Source organism: Stomoxys calcitrans, chromosome 3 (assembly GCF_963082655.1).
Source record: "Stomoxys calcitrans chromosome 3, idStoCalc2.1, whole genome shotgun sequence".
NCBI classification, from domain to species: domain Eukaryota; kingdom Metazoa; phylum Arthropoda; class Insecta; order Diptera; family Muscidae; genus Stomoxys; species Stomoxys calcitrans.
In genome coordinates this window covers 2,158,133-2,180,840 of record NC_081554.1, presented here as the reverse complement: position 1 = coordinate 2,180,840, position 22,708 = coordinate 2,158,133, and the positions used below count along the sequence as shown (strand labels likewise).

Here is a 22,708-nt window from a genome sequence, read left to right as displayed (position 1 = left end):
TTTCATAAAAAATTGGTATGTATTAAATTCTTACTAATTCATTACAACTAGGACCGTAGGAAAATTCGATTCCGATTTAGATATAGAGTATATATGGATAATGAATTATCTCGGTGAAAATATCAGAAACATGTTTCAGCGGTAGTTATTTCTGATGTATTGAGCCACCTAAAACTTCTCCATGAAAAGGTGTCGCCAAGCTGCACGCAGTTCGTATTCAGCTATAAAACGGAGGCACCTTATCATGACAAATTAAATCGGACTGTTCCCTTGTATATATGAGAAGGGGTTTCCTTAGCAGTATGTTCGTGGGCAACTTTGGATTTTTCTACATACAATATATAAACAATTTGCACTTTTGTATTGCCAGTTCGGTCAATTCTTGTTGAACGAAACTAAATACAGCACAAGTTAAGGCTGAAAATGAAATCAGGTCAATCGTTATTTTGATTATATCAGTTTATTACACTTTCTTAAGTATTAATCTTTCTAGCATACTTTAGGGATGACTCCATTTATTTTTGGTGGTGCATTTTTATCATCTTACAGTTATGCTTTAAATGCATTATGCATAATATATAATGCGCATGAATCACCCTGTGAAAATTTACTATTCAATCGAACTTCTCTATAATGTAGCAGCTGGGGTCCGACAAAATACTAGGTTTTAGAGATATATGGCAGTGAAATATGAACTAATTTTAATTTTTTTTGCTACTTTTCTCTATCAACAAAGTCTTCACAATGAGTAAGAGAAGAAAATATATGATCAGGGACATTGTTTCGGTAAAAGTTCTGTAAAGGGGAAAATAAAGGCAATTCAGAAACGTTTTTTGCCACAACTTCTTTGGATATAATACGACACTTTTCTTTGATAGATAATCCTTTACAATTCACGTTTTGTTCGGTTTTTTTCAATCAGCCGTCTGGCCACCACAAACATTATTTTAAACTGATTCCTCGCACAACCCTGGTTTGTTTGTATTTGAACATGCAAAGCAAACCGTCAGTCATTGTTTGGTGTATGGGAGAAACTAGACATAGTAGTGATTGAAATTGCAACGCATTTTACAACAATTTTTATTTTGTGGCTGTCTAAGATAAAAACATTAGTTTTCATTCAATGATGTCAAAAAACATCTCACCCTGTAACACAGAGCAAACCGAAAATTTCGCGTGCACAGAAAAAATTAAAAACTATGTTCAATTTGAATTATTCAATAACAATGTTGCAATTTGGATCCCTCATAAGCTCAAAGATACAATTAAACCAATTTTTTTGGAAGTTGTCCTTGTTTCTAAATAAGGTTTTTATTGTTTTAATAAAAATTTATAATTGATATATTCCACATTAATAAAAAAAACTTATTATTTTATTCAACACCGTAGACCAGAGGTTAGCATGTCTATCTATAACACTGAACGCCTGGGTTCGAATCCTGGCGAGAAAATCAGAAAAATGTTCAGCGATGGTTATCGAGTCCTAATGCTGATGACATTTGTAAGGTACTTTGCCAGAAGGCGCCTTAACTTGTGCCGGGCAGCACTCATTGATATGTTAGGAGTTTGACCCTGTTCCTTAATGGAATGTTCTTGGGCAAATTTGCAATTTTTTTACACTTTAGTGCGACCATTTTTCACAACTTCCGATGCACAGTGGGAAAAAACAACTAGTAAAATATATGTCATTTGAGAACGGATACAGGTAATTTTTTTAAATTTGAAATGGTTAGAGCGGTGTTATTGATATCATGTGCAAAATTTCATGGCCCATTGTTGGCCAGGGCGCCACGTAGCAGGGCTCTTAAATTGCCGACCTCTGCATTTCGAAAAATTGTTGTGGCTGCCAAATCTTAATTTGTCCTCAAAATTCTTTTTCTGCTGGACAATGCCCAAAAATCATAACAAAAAATGCTGGCCAAGATTTTGCGAAAAATTCGGGCAGAATTTATTTTTGGTATTTTAAAAACACTCTTATCTGCAAAAATCAAACGAAATTTTTAGAATGAATGTCAATGGCATAAATGCGTAAAATAAATGATGTATATAAACAAGAAAATAAGCAAAAACCCGATACAGATTGAAACAAGTAAAAGCGTGTTAAGTTCGGCCCACCACCCTGGATATATTAATCATACTTTTTATACCCTCCACCATAGGATGGGGGTATCCTTATTTCGTCATTCTGTTTGTAACACCTCGAAATATGCGTCTGAGATGCCATAAAGTTTATATATTCTTGATCGTCATATCATTTTAAGTCGATCTACCCATGTCCTCCCGTCTGTCCGTCCGTCTGTCTGTCGAAATCACGCTAACTTTCGAAGGAGTAAAGCTAGCCGCTTGAAATTTTGCACAAATACTTTTTATTTTATAGGTCGGTTGGGATTGTAAATGGACCAAATCAGTCCATGTTTTGATATAGCTGTCATATAAACCGATCTTGGGTCTTGACTTCTTAAGCCTCTAGAGGGCGCAGTTCTCATCCGATTTGACTGAAATTTTGCGCGTGGTGTTTTGATATCACTTCCAACAACTGCGCTTAGTATGGTTGAAATCGGTGCATGTTTTGATATAGCTGCTATATAGACCGATCTTGGGTCTTGACATCTTGAGCCTCTAGAGGGCGCAGTTCTCATCCGATTTGACTGAAATTTTGCAAGTCGTGTTTTGGTATCACTTCCAATAACCGTGTTAAGTATGATTCAAATCGGTTCATAATCTGGTATAGCTGTCATATAAACCGATCTTGGATCTTGATTTCTTGAGCGAATAAAGCGCGCAATTCTCATACGATTTGGCTGAAATGTTGCATGAGGTGTTCTGTTATGACTTCCAATAACTGTGCTAGGTATGGCGCAAATCGTTACACAACCTGATATAGCTGCCATATAAACCGATCTATGATCTTGACTTCTTGAGCCTCTAGAGGGCGCAATTCTCGTCCGATTTTGCAGAAATTTCGTTCAACGGCTTTTATCATGACCTTCAACATACGTGTCTAAAATGGTCTGAATCGATCAATAGCTTGATACAGCTCCCATATAAACCTATCTACCGATTTTGCTTCTTGAGCCCCTACAAGGCGCAATTCTTATCCGAATGAACTGAAATATTACACAATGACTTCTACAATGTTCAGCATTCATTTATGGTCCAAATCGGATTATAACTTGATATAGCTCCCATAGCATGACAGTTCTTATTCAATATTCTTTGTTTGACTAAAAAGGGATACCGCGCATAGAACTCCACAAATGCGATCCATGGGGGATGGTATATAAGATTCGGCCTGGCCGAACTTACCACGCTCTTACTTTTTTATATTTTAACTCCACTACCAGATCCATAGCTGTATCTAAATAGGGACTGGTCTGGATCATATTTTATTCAGGTTTCGAGAACTCTTATACAAGTAAAAGTTTCAGCGAAATCAAACAATAAATCCGCTTTTTGTGGGATTAAGACCCTGAATTGAAACATCGGTCTTTATGACAGCTATTTCTATAAAGTGTGATATGGATCATATTTGGATCGGACATTGGGAGGCTTTAAACAATTCACTATTTCAAATTACAACGAAATCGCGTAATAACTAAAGCTTTTATAGCCTTCAGTCCCTTAACCGGCAGATCGATCTTTATGGCAGCTATATTTCATATCATCCGAACTTAACCATATTTGGGTCAGATTGCGGGAGGCTTATACCTACTTTGTGATTAAAATTTGAGCGAAATCGGATAATACATGTAGAATGAAAATGTGTCGACGTCCATTCTTAAAAGCCTCCTTTGTCTGGTATTAAACTGATACCGAATGGTATACAAATATTTGCCAATAACGCGGATAAGGTAAATCCAGCTGGTATGGGCAAAGTAGCGTTCTTTTCCTATCAGTGTGGCGTCTAGGGTCTCAAAAAGTCAAATCGGGTAATTGGTTTCATGAGTGTTATTTCTAAGCCCATATTAACGATATTTGGAGTGGGTGTTGTAAAGCTAAGCGTACTACACATACTAGGGGCTCAAGAAGCGAAATCGAAGGACCACTTTACATTTGAGTTATAGCAGAATATTCGTTTAAATCTTCCGTATAAAAAATCGATTTCCAGGCATATTTTTCATCCTATATAGTACCCATATAAAGCGATCCCTCTAGTTCAATTCCGCAATCAGCAATGTCTTTTAACCTATGACTCATATATAAGATTTTAAACATCATCTCATTTCAATTTCAAGATGAGTTTGACAGCGAGAAGAGTGGCATGTCTCACACTTTATATATTTGCAGAAGGAACTGCATGAAATATTTCCAAATAAAATCCCATTAATTTTGTTTTTCTTTCTTTTTAATTGTTTCGCTTTCCTTTTCAGAATACCGGCATGACACCCCTTATGTATGCCACTAAGGACAATAAAACCTCAATCATGGATCGAATGATTGAGTTGGGTGCCGATGTGGGAGCGAGGAATAATGTAAGTAACACCGCGTATAACATCTTCTATTGCAGGTGATTTAAAGAACAAACATTTCAAGCCTTCATAGAAAAGAATACTCCAATAAAAATAAAAACAAACATCGGCTATTAAACGAAATAAAACAAAAAATAAAATCAAGCAACAATAACAAACAAACAAACAAAAGTAAATCAATACCCAACGTGCTTTAAGGAGCTACCATCAAAGTTGGTCAAAAGGAAGTCGGTCTGGCACTATGAAAGGCTTCTACACACGCAACAATTTCTGTACCTGGCAACCTGCCAACCAAGTGAATGGAAATTGAAGCCCGCGAAAGGCGGCCAGAGAAGTGCGTCAGTGCGTGCCCCCAAAAACATAGGCAAAGCGGGGCTCCCTGGCAGAGGACTCTGCAAGTGATACCGCGGTAGTAGGAGTTGCTACATTACGAGAATGCGTTTAATGAACTCTGATTTGTGTCACAGGCAGATGCTCCTAAAGGCAGACTTTAACGAATTAGTCTTCCAAAAAAGGACAATATGGGAAAAACTCGAAATCTCTTCTAAATGGCTGTCAAAGGAATTTTTGTAGCTAGTGGCTGTTTAGCAACCGCTTTAATTGAAGCTCAGGCGAGCGTGTGAGTTTCTTTAACCATTGTTGCCAAAAGAAATCCTTGACCTAAATAGGTTTTTGCTTGAATTGGTGTTGGATGTGAGCTCGTACATGAGTGTGTACAGCGCAGAGGAGCTATGTTGACCAAGGGCGATTTTAATGGAACACCAAAAAGTGAATGACGACCGTAATCCAAAAAAAAAGAGAGAACCGCCACATGATTTGTTTTGTAAGCCATTCCGTTGTGACAAAAGAAAACTTGCTATTTATAGTAGCCCCTTTTTGTTAGCCATATTTATATTTGAAATGCCCAAATAAAATTCCACTAACATTAGGAAGCAGGAAGCAAAGAACTTATATGTTTCACACATTTTCCTGGGAAATTTATGTTTTGGTATTGACACAAGAGAAAAAAAGGTGTCACCAAAGGAATCTATGGCAATATTGAATTGAGGAGTGGAATATTTTCTAATTAAATCTTGTTTAGTTCGATCAGTCAAGATGTATTTTCTATGACTTTTTATCATCATTTTAGCTTTGAAAACTCCCTAGAAAGAGATGTCTAGGGCACTATGTTCAAAATCGAGGTTAATTTTCATTAATATATCCCCAGGGATAATCAGCCATAAATGGATTATTTTCATTTTTTTTTTTTTTTTTTTTTTTTTATTTTATTCGTTATAAATCTTATATATACAATAATTCAAAATTATGTTGGTGCCTCAGCGCCAAAAAGGCATTAAAGAGGCTAGTTGGCAAAAAACATTACTTCATATTGTATTTATAGTAATTTTAATATTGTAAACTTTTTTTTCTTAAATTATTTACGTATATACAATTAGTAACAATCATAGCTTGTGTACTGTCTTAAACAAATTCATCAACATGAGATAATAAATATTCCTTCAATTTGCGTTTAAAGATTTGGATACTATTGTATTCATTAAAAATTTGTGGTAAGGCATTGAATGCGTGGCAACCAGCATACTCAATACGTTGTTTAGTCGTCTCAGTACGGCATAATACAACTCTTAGCTGCTGATTATTCCGAGTATTGAAACTTGATTGATTTCGTGTAAAAAGAAGTGTGTGGTGTCCAATGTTTTTAAGGCATTTATAGACATATAATAGAACTTGGAATCTATATCTACAATATATTGGCATAACCGATGGGAAAATATCATGATAGAGACTAGACGTGGAATGCCTTATATCCAGATTAGCCACTGCTTTCAGAGATCTATTTTGAAGACGCTGGAGTGATTTCAAAGCCGTATTGTTCTTGTGGGCGTATATGATGGCCAAATAATTAAGATGACTTCCAATTAAACTTTGATAGATTAAAAATTTAGTTCGAGTATCAAATTTGTTCTTGAATTTATATAATAAGCCAAGAGCCGGCGATATCTTTAACTTTAGATGCCGGATATGTTCATCCCAGGCTAAATTCGACTGCAAGTGTAATCCTAAGTACTTGATTGTGCTTACCTCCTTGATTTCTTTTCCACCAATATTTAGGCTGAATTGCGAATTAAAATGTCTGAGTGGTCTGAAGCGCATTATCTTAGTTTTAGACTCGTTAAGAAATAGTTTATTTACTCGCATATATTCACATATTAACGAAGCGTCCCGTTCCATGTAAGACTTTACAACAGCTTCAGATTTGTATGGGTAAAAAACACATATGTCATCTGCATACATAAATAATTTTCCGGTTAGTTCCAAATTGACAAGATCATTCATATATATAATGAACAATAAGGGGCCCAACGTACTTCCTTGAGGTACGCCATGTTTCGCCGAAATCATTGAACTTTTACATTCATTGATCTGAACAAATTGCTTGCGATTCTCCAAATATGATTTAAAAAGTGAAAGCTCATTACCGCGAACTCCATAATTTCTTAGTTTTTGTACCATTATATCATGATCGATCATGTCAAATGCTTTTGTCAAGTCAAAGAAAATCCCAGCCACGCCGTTATAACCTTCATCTAAAAGTTTGCATATATAGTTGATTACATTTATTGTTGCTTCCTCGGTACCACAGCCTCTCCGAAAACCGTATTGGCTAGGATTAAGCAAACTATTTTGTTCGAAGTATGCAGACAATTGTCGATAAAGGATTTTCTCAAATACGTTGTTTACAGACGACAGAACTGAAATCGGGCGAAAACTAGACATTGCTGTTGGCGATCTTTCCTTTGGTATAGGTACGATTTTATGAATTTTCAAAATTTCTGGATATTCACCGGTATTCAACATGGTGTTAAAAATATTAACTAACTGTGGCACAATACTGCTACTACATTCCTTTAGGATTTTAGGGGATACGTTGTCATGCCCACAACTTTTACTCAGTGATAGACCCGATACTATAACGTACATCTCATGTGCAGTTGTTTGATTGATTTCAAATACAGTTCCACATCTACGAACAGTTCTCAAGGAGTTAAAATGATCCATAGGCAAAATTTCTATACCCCGCTTAAGATTTTCAACAGATTTTGCAAAGTATTTGTTCAACATTTCTGCCTTATCCAAATTGTTCACTACGGCAACTCCATCTTCATCAAAAATATTTACACAACTCTTAGAGCTCCTCCCAAGCGTATCATTTAGAAATCTCCAAGTCCTTTTAGGATCGTTTTGAAAGTTTGTTAGATTGCTTTCGTAATAATTGTTCATGGAGAATTTCTGTGACTTATTTATTACTTTACTTATTCTTCTCAGCATACTTTTCAAAGTTTCACAGCTAGGATTTTTCCTTCTTTGTTTTAAAAGTCGGTTTTTATATGCTATCAAATTATGTAGGTTCCCATTAATCCAGGGAGTTAGTTTATTTTTCAAAATATTATTCTTGTTCTTGGTAAAAGTTGACGCTTCAGTTGCCACTTTTATACAGTTCAACAAATTTTCTGTATCAACGGAACAGTTTCCGGTATTTTGAAGAATATCTAAGTCGGTTTCCAACTGTTCTTTCAAAAGGTCAAAATCACACACTGCAACACTCTTACGCTCAACTTCTTTCAGTTTAACCCGAACATCTACAGCAATGTGTATCAGGTTATGATCAGAGAGGTTGCATTCTATCGAATCAATTGCCATCGGCCTTAAAATGTTACTGTAGACATGATCAAGACATGAACTACTTAGTGGCCTAGTAATCAAATTGTGACAATTTTGAAAATCGTAAGCCGACAACGTATAAAGAATATCAGAAAACTCATTTACTTCCAGACCATCAATATTAGCATCTCCAACGAATATACTTGGGGTCCTTCCATAACGTTCAAGATAATCATCCAAAAACTCTAAAAAGAATTGACCATTACATTTAGGAGATTTATAAAAACTCATAAGCGTGATTGGTTTACGGTCCACCTTAATGTCATCAAGACGAACAACAATGTAGTCTATGAAGTCACCAGTTTTATTTTCAACTTCTTTGAAACATATTTCCTCACGGATAAATAACGATGTACCGCCGTAACCGTCTGATCGACAACAATGTATTGATTTGTACCCTGGTAAATTATAAATTTGGACCACATTCTCTTTGAACCACGTTTCTTGCACTGCAATTACTGCAGGTAGTACAGGTAATGTTGATAATAATTTTTTAAATTTATTAAATTTTGTAATTGATGAAATGCTTCTAATATTTATAGAGACCATTTTAAACAAATTTGTATTCAAAAGTTCTTTGCTATTAAATGTGTTTATATTAAAATAGTAATTATTATTCATAATTCTATAAAAATTGATACTAATTACAAGCTCATAGGCAAAGTTAAATAAAAGGAAAAAAAAAAAAAGAAATTAATTGAAATTAGGATGGTGATTGATAATCATTATCCGAATGCTCTTCAAATTGGGACTCCTTGCGTGATCTACTTTGCTGTTTTGGATATGTTGCTGCTTCCGAGAGCAAATTATCAACATCAGCTTCACTTTTCAATAGCCTTGGCTTAGACAATTCACCTCTCTTGGCAAAGACTTTACTTCCGCTGGTGTAAACAGACCGAAATCCAATATTTTTTAAAACTTTAGCATATTTAAACAAACATTTATCATACATATATCATACAATACATTCAATATGTGTGGCGAGAGACTAGGATGAGTACTTATGACACTGAACGGTTGGTTCGAATCCTGCCAAGAACAGCAAATATTATTTCAACGGTAGTAATCATTTCACTAATGCTGGTGTCATTTGTGATGTTTTCATGTAAAACTTCTTTGAAAAGTGTTATATGGAGGTATTTTAAAGGGAATTGAAAAAGCCGATATTGAATGTGAACTGCTCCTAAACTTCAAGCATTTTTCTGCACTGAGTTAAAACTTGAATCGGACAGCAATCATTGATAAGGGAAAAAAGCCTCTGTGTTCTTCATTAAATGTTCTTGGGCAAATTTGCATTTACTTTACATGATATAGGCCAAAGGATGGATGGATATATATGTAAACAACCATTCGTCATAATCCGGTGAAAAATGCATAATTTATGCCCCCATAGCAGCTTTATCGAAATATGGTCCGATTTGGACCAATTTCGACACGGACAAAACAAAAATTGGTCTTTTTGGTAGCCATAACCAATTATAGACCGATCTGAACTATATACGACACGGATGTCGAAAAGCCTAACATAAGTCATTATGTAAAATTTCAGCGAAATCGGACAATAAATGCCCCTTTTATGGGCCCAAAACCTTAAATCGAGCGATCGGTCTATATGGCAGCTATATCCAAATCTAAACCGATCTGAACCAAATTGCAGATAGTTGTCGAAGAGCCTAACGCAACTCACTGTCCTAAATTTCGGCGAAATCGTACAATAAATGTGCCTTTTATGGGCCCAAAACCTTAAATCGAGAGATCAATCTATATGGCAGCTATATCCAAATCAGGACCGATCTGGGCAAAATTGAACAAGAATGTCGACTGGCCTGATATTTCGAAATGGATATTTCAATGTCTTGCAAACGGAATGACAAAATAAATATACCTCCATCCTTAGGTGGTGGGTATAATAACCAGCGTACAAAACAGGAAAATGGGAAACCAAGCGGGCTGGGATCTCAATTCAATTCAGGCCTCTACAGAACTCCAGGATGACCAGAGGACTAAATGCCAGGATAGAATATAGGCACGGCAAAAAGTGTTTACCCATTACTAAGTGATTTCTCCTCGAAATTGCGGGGTAGTTACACAAAAGTTACTCGACTGCGAGAAGTCAGCCTCACCCTCTTTCCTGCGCGATGTCAAGGGTCCGACCTTGTAATGATCAATCAGAGTTAGAAATTCGAGGTCAAACTTCCACAGCCAAAGGATAAGCCTCTAACATCCTTCATCTCACAGCACCAAACCAAAGCTGTTGACAGGCGAGTGTTTGGGGATTGTGCTACAGAATCAGCTTCATTCCTCGGTCATTGGCCGTCGTGATGTCCGCCACCCCTTGATATCTCGGGTTCCCGCAGAGACTGGCTGTCCTCTCGATGGTTCGAAGAAGCTCCTTGTACCTTTTAACCAGTCCTTATACAGGGCACTGTCTAATCCGAAAACATGCTGATAGACTGAAAGTTGCAAGTTACGACTTTTGAACATCTGCTGTGTATGTGGGCCGCATTAGCAGTCAGAGGGAGTTCCAATTTAGGTTCTCATTTCTTTGAGAACTTATCTGATTTAGCACATGTGATCACTCCTTCCCCTTCTCAATATGTCTGAGAGCCCCATTAAACTTCCTACTTCCTGCGAGCTGACGAGAAATGAAACAAGTAAAAACATTGGACTTTGATGGAGCTTCATCGCCAAAAATTGAATCAAGTTCATCGACGCACTGTTGTAGAGATAATCCACGTCGAAAGTTAAAAAAAAATCGCACGAATACGTTCACGATTTATTTCAATTTTTTGGGTAAGATGAGTTTTTTAAGTTACTGTAAACAACACAAATCGGGCTCGTATGTCAAAACGTTCTGTGTACGTATAACCACAAAAATGTCAAGCTTAACGATAGAGCTGTCATTTGACAGATTGCAACACAAGAGTTGTCCAATTCCGAAATATAAAAGGCTACACTCCTGTAGACCGATCTCAACCACATAGGTCCCGGATGTCGAAAAGCCTAAATAAATCACTGTGTCCAATTTAAACGAAATCGGATATTATATGCGCCTTTTATGAGGCCAAGACCTTAAATCGAAAGATCGGTCTATATGGCAGCTATATTCAAATCTGGACCGGTCTGGGATATCTTCAAGAAGAATATTGAGGGGCCTAACACAACTCGCTGTGTAAAATTTCAGCGAAATCGAACAAAAAACGGATGCCGAAAAGTCTAACAAATTTCAGTGAATTCGGATTATAAATGCGCCTTTTATGGGGCCAAGACTTTAAATCGAGATATCGGTCTATATGGCAGCTATATCCAAATCTGGACCGATTTGGGCCAAATTGACGACGGGTGTCGAGGGGCCTAACACAACTCACTGTCCCAAATTTTGGCAAAATCGGACAATAAATGCAAATTTTATGGGTCCAAAACCTTAAATCGAGAGATCGGCCTATATGGCAGCTATATCCAAATTTGAACCGTTCAGGGCCAAATTGAAGAAAGGTATTGAAGGGCCTAAGACAACTCACTGTCCCAAATTTCAGCAAAATCGGATAATAAATGCGGTCTATATAGCAGCTATATCCAAATCTGGAACGATCTGTGCTGTATTGCAGAAGTATGTCAAGGGACTTAACTTAACTCAATGTCCCAAATTTTTGCAAAATCGGATAATAAATGTGGCTTTTATGGGCCGAAGAACCTAAATCGTAGGATCGGTTTATATGGCAGCTATAACCAAATCTGCACCGATCTGGGCCAAATTAACGAAGGAAGGTCTAACACAACTCAATGTCCGAAATTTCAGCAAAATCGGATAATAAATGTGGCTTTTATGGGCCTAAGACCCTTAATCGGAGGATCGGTCTATATGGCAGCTATATTCAAATCTGGACCGATCTGGGCAAAATTGACGAAAGATGTGGAGGGGCTTAACACAACTCACTGTCCCAAATTTCAGCAAAATCGGATAATAAATGTGGCTTTTATGGCCTAAGCCCCTTAATCGGCGGATCGGTATATATGGGGGCTATATCAAGATATAGTCCGATTAAGCCCATCTTCGAACTTAACCTTATGCTTATGGACACAAAAAAGAATCTATGCAAAGTTTCATCTCAATATCTCTATTTTTAAAGACTGTAGCGTGAAGAGGCGATCTCAATCGTCGCACTCTGACTTTTTAAGTCACCCGAAAATTGGAAACTCAGCATACTATATCCAGGACACACGGAGAGAAGACAGGATGTAGTACGTATACACGAAGGGCAGGAGACTTATACCAGGTCTCCTGCCCATCATGTACAAGATACTTTAAAGCGTGCATTGACTGCAGAGTATTTCGCACCTTTTAATAATCGAAATCGAAAAGAGTCGGTTAAAGTGGGTCTGATGAAATCAACGATCGTTATGAAGCTCGGAAATTAGTATTTCAATGTGTTACACCTGAAACCCAACCCAATGATAATCACGAACATTGAATGAAATTGTAACTTAATCACAGTTTGGTGGGAGAACACACAAATAGTATTTATTTTTCGGGTCACCCATTTTGGCCATTCATGCCACATATTATCCTCAATTTCCTGGATGGTATGTTTCAAAAGCGCGCCATGGAAAAGTTTAATTGGAACTCTCTTCGATTATAGTGTGAATTTGGTTTTGTTTTTAATAAATTAAATGCAATCAGATACTCCATCATACGATGAACAGGCAGCGGTAAGGGTTTCCTCAAATTTAATTTTGGACTATGACGAAACCCATAAAAATGTATGTGTGTCACAGAACAAAAGGACAAAGTTAATAACAATGAACATAAAATTACATGAAGTAGACGCAGCACATTTTTCCAAGATCCTAATCTGGATATTAATCATATCATTGCTCGTGTTTTGGCCTACACGTAACAATTAATCCCCTTTTATTTTCGCCTCAGAGTAGGGTCGTGTAATAGAGCGCAAAATGTCATATGACCTATTAACCGCAGGCTTCCCAGCTGGCGAGTAGTGGGCAGGAGGAGGCAAAGGCAAAATACCACTGTAGGTAAAGCCATTTGGAAAGTGTGACTACAATTAATCAAATCGTCGTTAAGCTTTTGGCACAAGCCAAAATTGCAGAAAACAAAGTGAGAACTTGATTTTGGAGTTTGGCCATAATTGTAACTTCTGCATACTGGTAATGTGGAAAATGTGGCAAATGTTCTTGTGCCATTTTCATTGCTTTTACGTTTTTGTTGTGTAGCAGTGAGGCTACAAATGGACAGAGTCTAATGGCGTTTAATTTCGATAGTGCAAACTACAAGTATGCCATTATTGGGTAACGTCAGAGAGGTAATTCGTGCATTCTATTGAGTTTCTTTTTGGGTGGACTGGGCAAAGTTGGGAAAACAATCAGTTTAAATTTTGCCTTTTGGAATTTTTCTTTACTCACAATGTTTGCTGCTGTTTCTTTTCTTGGCTTTTCCTTGGCATACGATAAACTAGTATGCTGAATTTCAATTATGTAAAAAGTGTTGGGCCAAGAAAGTCTTTAGCAAGTGGGGCAAATAATTTTATTGTGGCATGTGGCGAATGCGAGTACTTTGGAATAGTTTTGGGGCGTAATGATAGTGTGTAAATCAAATGTCATCATGCAGAATGGCGCTTCTGCCACGCATTCCTTTGCATGGACACGAAGGCGGAGAAGTAGTGAGGGCCATTAATTACAAAAGAAGGTCACCACATCCATAGAACGGATGTGATGACAACTACATTTTATATGGTGATGACGATATTTCATTACTCACCCCCCTCCCCCAAGGGTGGGTAGTACAAATTATTACATTTAATGGAATTTTAAGTGGCCATTTGTTTATGGCAAACATTTGAGTTGGAAATTTGTGCAGATATTTCATTGTTTAAAATTTTAGCTACATTGATAGTCTAGAAAGATGAATTGCAGTTTGAGAGCGGGAAAAAAATTTGGAATATTTGCAATATTTGATTCAAAAGACAAGGTGTATGAATCAATAAGCCTTCTTATGGCAGAAGAGGGCTATTCAGATAAATGGTTTATATGGGCAGATTTATATTGACTGTGAAGTTTGGGGACAGAAATGTTCTTTAAATATCAAATTTACACCAAGTTGTATAAAAATTAAGTCTTCTTGGGGCTTAAGAAGTTAAATCCCATAGGCGAATTTTATGGACCTCACTGGACTTTGGTTGGTGCATTGTTATGGGGTATAAGTGTTCTAAAAAAACTACAATTCGACCAAAACCGAAAAAATTTAGGTATCTAAAAGCTGATTAAATTAAATCAGGAGATCCGGTTATATGAAGTCTATACCTCTAAAAGACTAATCTGGACCGCATATAGTATGTCTGGTGAAGCCTCTGGATGAACTTAAAAAGCCAAGTCCAAGTTGTGGGCTAGTTTTTAATGCCTATATACACTTCAAGGCAGACGGAACGGATGGGTTGCCAGATTGGTTAGGTTAGGTTGACGGATGAAAACGACGATGCTGAGATTAAAGCCCATTATGATTCCCCATCCTCCCTCTTCTCCTTCCGACGAATTCTCCCCACAAAACCAGTAACGTTCTTCCTGGTGCCACCTGGATGAAAAGGCAAACGCCTTGACTCTACACGGATCTACGCCTCTCAGTTCTTCTAGTGCCTGAAAGAAAAATTAATCTAGTATCCAGTTTCTATATTTACATAAAGCAGGGAATTAACTAAGCAATGATTTAGATTAGTAATATACTGTGATTTTTAATATACTGTGAATAAAATCGGCACACCTATGCCGATGACGATCAGGATTAGATCGAATCGAGGAGTTCTTACACCTTTTGGCAATGTTGAAGAGGAATCTGCTGCACGGATATGAATTAAAATAACGAAGCACCAACCAAATTGAAATGAACTACAAAGCACAAACCCGAATAAAAGTCGAAATGCGATTCCAAGAAACTATAACGATAGCATAATTAATCGTATCAAAAAACAGCGGCTGCGTTGGATAGGTCATGTTGTCAGAATGAATGAAGAAGCACCAGCGAAGAGGTCTTTTGTAGGCGATCACGATGGTAAAAGCAATCCGTGTTGACCCAAAGTCTGATGGAAAGATCAAGTGGTGTGGTGTGGATTGGTGTCACAGATTATAGAAGGAGCGCAGAAGATCGAGGCGCTTGGAACGCTATCCTAAGTTTGGCTAATGGGACAAATGTTCTTTCATAGCCAATTAAAGTAATGTAAATGGTCCGGGGGCCTCTAGGGGGGGGCGCTAAAGTTAAAAAAATATTCTCATTGATTAATCTTCCTATTTTTTTTAAATACTCAAAATACCCATTTCAGAAATATAATTTTTTTAATTGGTATATTTTTAGTAAATTGGGTGTGAAGACTACAAACATTGTTTGGTGCATGTGTTTAGTAAAAAAACAAAACACCGAATGGGGGAGATGGGGGAGTTGCGTTTTGAGAACTCGTTGCGTTTTTTTCCAATTTTTTTTTTAATATAAAATTGCCTATTTGGAAATTCATATTCATTTATTGACTGTTTTGTTCAAACTTCAGTTAAAAGGCATCTAGGTTGCCCAAAAACTAATTGCGGATTTTTTATATAGTCGGCGTTCACAAATTTTTTCACAGCTTGTGACTTTGTAATTGCATTCTTTCTTCTGTCAGTTATCAGCTGTAACTTTTAGCTTGCTTTAGAAAAAAAGTGTAAAAAAGTATATTTGATTTAAGTTCATTCTAAGTTTTATTAAAAATGCGTTTACTTTCTTTAAAAAAATCCGCAATTACTTTTTGGACAACCCAATACAATATGTCTTCTTCACAAAAACAAAGAGAACAAGTTAGGTCATTGACGCAGCTTTTTTAATAAAGACCAATCAATGAAAATATTTTTTTGCCCAAAAAATGCAAAATATTCGTTTTTCCACATTTTTTGATTAGCTGAATAATCGGATATTGATGCACACTGCAGAATAGCCTTGAAAATTTTGACTTATGCCTTCGTAAATTGCAAAATACGAAACCAAGCTAGGTCAACATTTTAAAATATAAAAATTAAAATTCGAATATCCCCGAACCCAGCGGAGGTTTTGTACACCTAAAGCGGACTTTTTTGTGGGGATTTTTGAGCACTACCCAGTAAAAAAATATCGGACCACAATTGAAGATTTGGCAGCCCGATCAATTTGTCGAAATACCAATGTCACCAAATTTAGGATACTGCCAAGAGGCTTCCGGATCATTAAGGAACATATATTCGATAACACCTCAGCTTCAAACATTTAAACTTTCAAAGAGTTTTCTCTATCCGTTCTTAAATGGCATATTTGTGTACCCTCCACCATAGGATAGGGGTATACTAATGTCGTAATTCTTCTATTTGTAACACCTCGAAATATGCGTCTAAGACCCCATAAAGTATAAATATTCTTTATCGTTGTGACATTTTAAGTCGACCTAGCCATGTCCGTCCGTGAAATTGTGTGAAATTTTGCACAAATACTTTTTATTAGTGTAGGTTGGTTGGGATTGTAAGTGGGCTTTTAGAGGGCGTAGTTCTTATCTGATTTGGCTGTAATTGTGCCATTTGCCATTGAACCGATTTTGGATCTTGACTTCTTGAGCCTCTAGAGGGCGCAATTCTCTTCCGATTTGACTGAAATTTTGCACGTATTGTTTTGGTATGACTGTACTAAGTATGGCGAAAATCGGTACATAACCTGATATAGCTACCATATAAACCGATCTGGGATCTTGGCTTCTTGAGCCTTTAGAGGGCGCAATTCTAATTCGATTTGGCCGAAATTTTGAACAACGGCTTCTCCCAAGACCCAATAATATTGAAAAAGTGGCTTAAAACCAAAGGCACACCTCAAAAGACAAACGTCATGCTCCAATACAGTCTGAAATTACAAAAGCAGGTGGTGTTTGGGCAATCTGAAATGTAAATCCTTCGTAGAATATATGGATCCATCTACGTTAATGGAGAAAATCTCGCTGTATGCAGATATGTAGATCGTAGTAGTTTTTTCGATTGAAGAAGTATCGAAGGTAATAAATTTTAGAATGATGTAACTATTGTCGAACAGCGTTACCGATACGGTATTAAGGATTGCATTCCTACCAAAGTCCATTTCTGGTGTTTATTAAAAATTTTAAACTAGGTAATTGAGAAAAAGCTGACATTTTATATGAATACAGCACGATTATCGCTCTCCATAAATCTGCAAAAGAAATGCTAAACTTCTTCTCTTTCTTTCAATTCGATGTACAATAAATGAATCACACGACATACTAATATGTCATTGTTTCATCAGCTAGACATTTAGACGTTTTACAAGTACATTCTTTACTACAAGATATAGAACTTATCAACTAGTCAAGGGGAAGGGATTGAGAAGTTATTGAACTATGCACAGAGAAGCAGAAACCAAAAACGAGACATCGAATAATTATGAATATTTTCCACATAATACTGCAGTCGAGAAACGGTTTAGTGCTAAGTCCTGGTGTTTCATTTACCAATGTTTAGTACAACAAAAACAAACAAACAAACAAAGCCAAATGAATCGAAGCGGAGCGAAATAACCTAACAACAGCAAGCAAATGTTTGTTGTGGTTCTCATACCAGAAAAACTAGGCCACAACAAGGTAAGGCAAACCAGCCAAAGCAGAGCATAGCAGTGCAGAAGAAGAAGAAGGAAGAGGGCAAAACATAGAGAAAAACGATGGTAATTCCTAAAAAAGTAAATCAAGTTGGAAGGAATGTTTGCTGTTCTACTGCTTCCGGTCTGGCTCCACAAACTCACAAACAGACAGAATGAATTTGCGCCATCGTGTGGGTATTTCCACTTGAATTCAACCAAAGGACTACAGTTTAAGTCCTTTAATATCAAAGGAATGTTGCAGCGGCCAATACGCCTTAGCCATCGCATGACATATCGCGGGGCGAGTGTCATGACTCACATTACATATTTTTAGCTATGTCTTATCTGTTTGCGGATTGTTTTCAACATTGTTCACCTGCTTGCAAGGTAGTGGGGATAGTGGTGTTTGTAAATATTATCCTCATTTTGGCAAAACACTTTACGGATGACCATTTGGCCTAAGTAATGGGTTCTTGTATGACATTCGCGTAGCGCGGAATCCATTTACCATAATGACCTTAACTGGTATGTGAATGTATGTGTTTAAAATCTGGCAGGGTGTATTTTAGTTGTCCTGATATCATGCAGCAATGCGAATACATTACACGCTTCATGGCAAAATTGAAATTGTGCTAGATAGCATTTAAGGTTGATGAATTTGTTTCACTTGTAGGTGTGCTTGAAGAATTTCTGAAGAATGATTGTACCACACAATCTTTCCTTTGGTGTGTTCCCTTAAAAAGGTTGGCGCACCTACTCTAGCAGATTGTGGCAATTAGGGTGTGCATCTGAATTCTATTTCATTTGAATTTGTGCCATAATTCAAAAGGATCACATTCTAATGTAGCTCAACACATGTTATGTTTTGCACCTAATTTTAGGACACCTTAATTAAAATTCGCTTGTTACAAGTGTAGCTAAGCTCACTAAGCTTATTGTGTGTGAACATGAAACATCGCATTCTATCATATCAAAGGTGTGCTGTCTTTCCGCAAGACAGAAGAAAAGGGTCACACATTATATAAAAAGCATCATTGTATGACCATAGATCATAATTACATGTAACCTCTTAAATATCATTCACAGAGTATGCACATTATAATAGCTAATGAGAAAAAGATTATAATCTTAAAACGAACCGCTCACTTGCATGATATGGCCATGAGATCACTGCCTTAAATTAGTTTTCATCAGAATATCTTGTAGTTTGAGCCCTTCGTTTTTGGATACATTAATCAAACCTAGGAAGATTGCTCGTTTCTGGAAAACTTAAATTCACTTTATTCTTCTATCATTTCTTTTAGTATGTTATATAAATTAATGGCGCAAGGAACCACACCTTGTTTTAGTTACAGGTGTGCTTAGCTTTTGCATCCAAAAGTGACTGCATAACTCAATCAATCTCCACTTCTATGCGAAGGACCTGCAAATGTGTAAGAGTCACGAAATAGAAGAACAACTTCCTATGAAAGAATTCATTTAATTTATAAATGCTGCTTGGAGGTTATCTTAAATTTAAGACGAATAATACCCATCTTGTTTTTATGATAGGTTTAAGCGCACAATAGACATTGGCTTTAGTGTCTGTATCCATTGACATGCATCTAAAATAAATGTTTATACCTCATTTGGATGGGAATTTTTTATTTTTCCATTCCAGTTTCACCCACCAACATTCTAACATATCGATGAGTGCTGTTTGAATCAAGTTTGCGCTCAATAATCCATCCATATTTAATGCCATAATACTGGTACTATGTTCGCTTTCCGCAACATTTTTTCATGATTACTTTCTTTAGATTATAGATTTTGAAGCAAAAATCTTTATGATTTCAATCAGTACAACATTTCCCCATAACTTATGACACAATTTTAATAGAAGTATTTCGACTATGAAAAACGAATATGTTCCAGACATTACGCCCATATTAGATACATTTTTCCGATTTCTGATACATTTCCGATGGTTCCAAAATTTGTCCTTTTGAGACCTTTTGACATCCCTGTCAAATATGGTTTTCATCGAACGATGATAGGCCTTTCATATAGACCGATATTCCTATATAAGATGTTGAGCCCATAAATTTTGATGAAATTCGTAACATTGAGTTGTCCAACTTCCGATATGAATATGATCCATATCGAACCATGAAGTGTAGTTCCCATACAAACAGATCACTCGGTTCAGGCACTTCGGGTTATAGATGTTGCTGTTTTTTTCAGATTACGTGACATTTGGATTGGGATGTTTTATTGTACTATTCTTTGCACAATGAGGTCTAGATCAAGCCATATTTGGACTTACAAGGTCTATAAAAACGAGTTCTGTATTTCTTAAGTGTGTTTAATTATTCATGAATAAAACTATCTGATTTTGACCATTGATAAACATCCAGTGAATAAAACTGATATTTCTATATTTCTGTGTGGACAATATATTTTTTCTATGTTCGCTGTCTTGAACAATGATTATATATTATATACTAAAAAGGTTTTTTGCATATAGTTCCTTTTTAAAATATTTTGATTTCAGTTCAAAAATTGCATATTTAATTAAAATATGATTGAAATTTTTTGCATTTTCAATCAAATTTTAATTGATCCAATTAAAAAAAATAAATGAAATTTTTTGAAAGTTTCAATAAATTTTTTAATTGGTCCAATTAAAAAAATGATTGAAATTTTCAATTACTATTTTGTTTATCCAATTTTTATTTTCACCAAAAAATATTGGTAGTCGGGTAGGGGCAATCTACGTAGAACCGGATGCCAAAGATTTGTCGAAATGTGGGACTTATAGATCTTAGAAATATCCTTCCATTCATAATGTAAGGAAAAATATAGTCTTCAATTAATCTTTCTCAGTAGTAATCTTTGTTTAAGTAAATTCAATTAAAGAATATATTTCAAATATTTGCTGAGTTTTAATTTTTTTCCCATATAATGCAAGTCAGATGTTCTGGATAGAATTTCAATGCAATGTTGTCATGAATAGTTATCGATAAGATGCAAAAATAATAACTGATTTATCGTGATTTGCATTACATATAAGTACTAAAATAATATACAGCAATTATAGAAGAAGGTGGTTCTATTAAAATAATGATTAGTTTTTTTAAATGGAGAACATACATTTTTCAGTCACTTGTTCCATTGACAAATTTTTCAGATTCAATAAAAAAAAAATTGAATCAATTACTTTTTTTATTTCATTAAAATATTTATTCAATAATTTTTTAATTATAAATTTAAAAAATAATCAATTGCAATTGCGAATCAAAAAATTGTTTCAGAAACAATTAAAAAATTAATTTATTAATTGGAAATAACAATTAATTTATTAATTGAAATAAGCTTAAATTTCAATCATGATTGCAATTGAAAAAAGTTAATAAAAATGATCGAATTAAATAATTTTTTAAATTTAACAAAAATTTTTAACAAAAATTTTAATTGAAAATTTATTGGCGATTTTTTTCTGTGTAGACGGCTCCTAAGCACTTGACCTAAATTTTGATATCAGATTTATAATCCATTCTACTCTAACAAACTTGTCATATGCCCTGGTCGTCTTACATATCCATATGAGAGTTTTTAGCGTTGGATGGACCATACACAGGAAAAAATAAAAATGGGTTTAGGAAGCCATTTAATCCAATTAAGTTTTTAATTGAGACAGCTTCAATCACGAAAATTAAAATATCATTCACAGTGGGCTGCATTGAGGTTCCCACCATCCAACCTAAATATATTGCAGATCGGATTATATTTAGATATAGCTGTCATATAGACCGAACTGCTGGTTTAGTTTCTTGAGCCCATAAAAGCAGCATTTATTACCCGATTTCGCAGAAATTTAGTACTATTACTTGTATAAAGATTCTCGGCACCTGTACCAAATATGATAAGGATCGCCCCTTATTTGGATATTAATATTGATATAGTATAGTTATAATAAAATAGGATACAAACATATTCGGTCGTTCCGAACTTAATGCGTTTTTACCTGTTTATTTTATAGAATACTAGCCGAACGGGGCCCGTTCCGCTGCGCCTTCTTTTACTCTCTAATATTTTTTTAGTGTGGGGAAAATTCGCCCTGAATGGGGATATCGAATTCGTGCCATTGTAGCCTATAACACTAAACGCGTTCGAATCCTGGCGAAAACATCGGACAAAGCGGTGTTTATCCCCTCTTAATGTTGGCGAAATTTGCGAGGAACAATGCAATGCACCGTCATATAAAAAATTTTCCCCAAAGAGGTGTCGCACTGCGGGACGCCGTTCCCTTATCATTGAGTTTAAACTTCCATCGGAAAGCACTTATTGATGCCTGAGAAGTTCGCCCCTACTCGGTTCCTGGTGTTTTAAAAATTGGGGTAATGAGAAGTGCTTTTTAGGGGAGGGATGGCACCTCAGACATATCGACTCATATATGGATATCATATTCGTGCCGCACTTCCAAATTCCTTTAATTTGAGCCCCATATTGGCATAGCCGGTAAATATGAACCATTTGGAGGGTGTTTTGGTGCTGGGGCGGCTACCGGCACTGTGCACTGAAAATAGATATCAAATTCGTTCTTTATTCCAAACGGAAATGAAGTTCAGTTTAGGGGGTGCTTTAGGGCGTACCCCAAAACACTTGGCTCCAAAATTGGATATCAAAGTCGTTTTCTACTCTCAAATACCTAAAGAGGAGTTTTGGGGTTGGTGGGGGCCGCTAAGTACTTGGACCCAAATTTCAATACTATGTTCGTTTTCTGGTCTTCAATTGATACCCTTGGGACACCACAAGGACCACTTTCGGATATGGGTGGCGTTTTTGGGGTAAGGGGAGGGTCCGCCTCCATCCGATATCTAAAAATTATATAGGC

At 36.1% G+C, this 22,708-nt stretch overlaps 1 protein-coding gene across 3 annotated transcripts in view; it reads left to right on the top strand.

The window, feature by feature from the left end:
- LOC106081279 (serine/threonine-protein phosphatase 6 regulatory ankyrin repeat subunit A) overlaps positions 1–22,708 on the top strand; it is an 83,773-nt gene that overhangs the window by 4,529 nt on the left and 56,536 nt on the right. For all 3 annotated transcript variants that reach the window (XM_013243138.2, XM_059365211.1, XM_059365210.1), the window contains exon 2: positions 4,371–4,472. In XM_013243138.2, the coding sequence (XP_013098592.1) occupies positions 4,371–4,472 (102 nt within the window). The remainder of the gene's footprint in view (positions 1–4,370; positions 4,473–22,708) is intronic.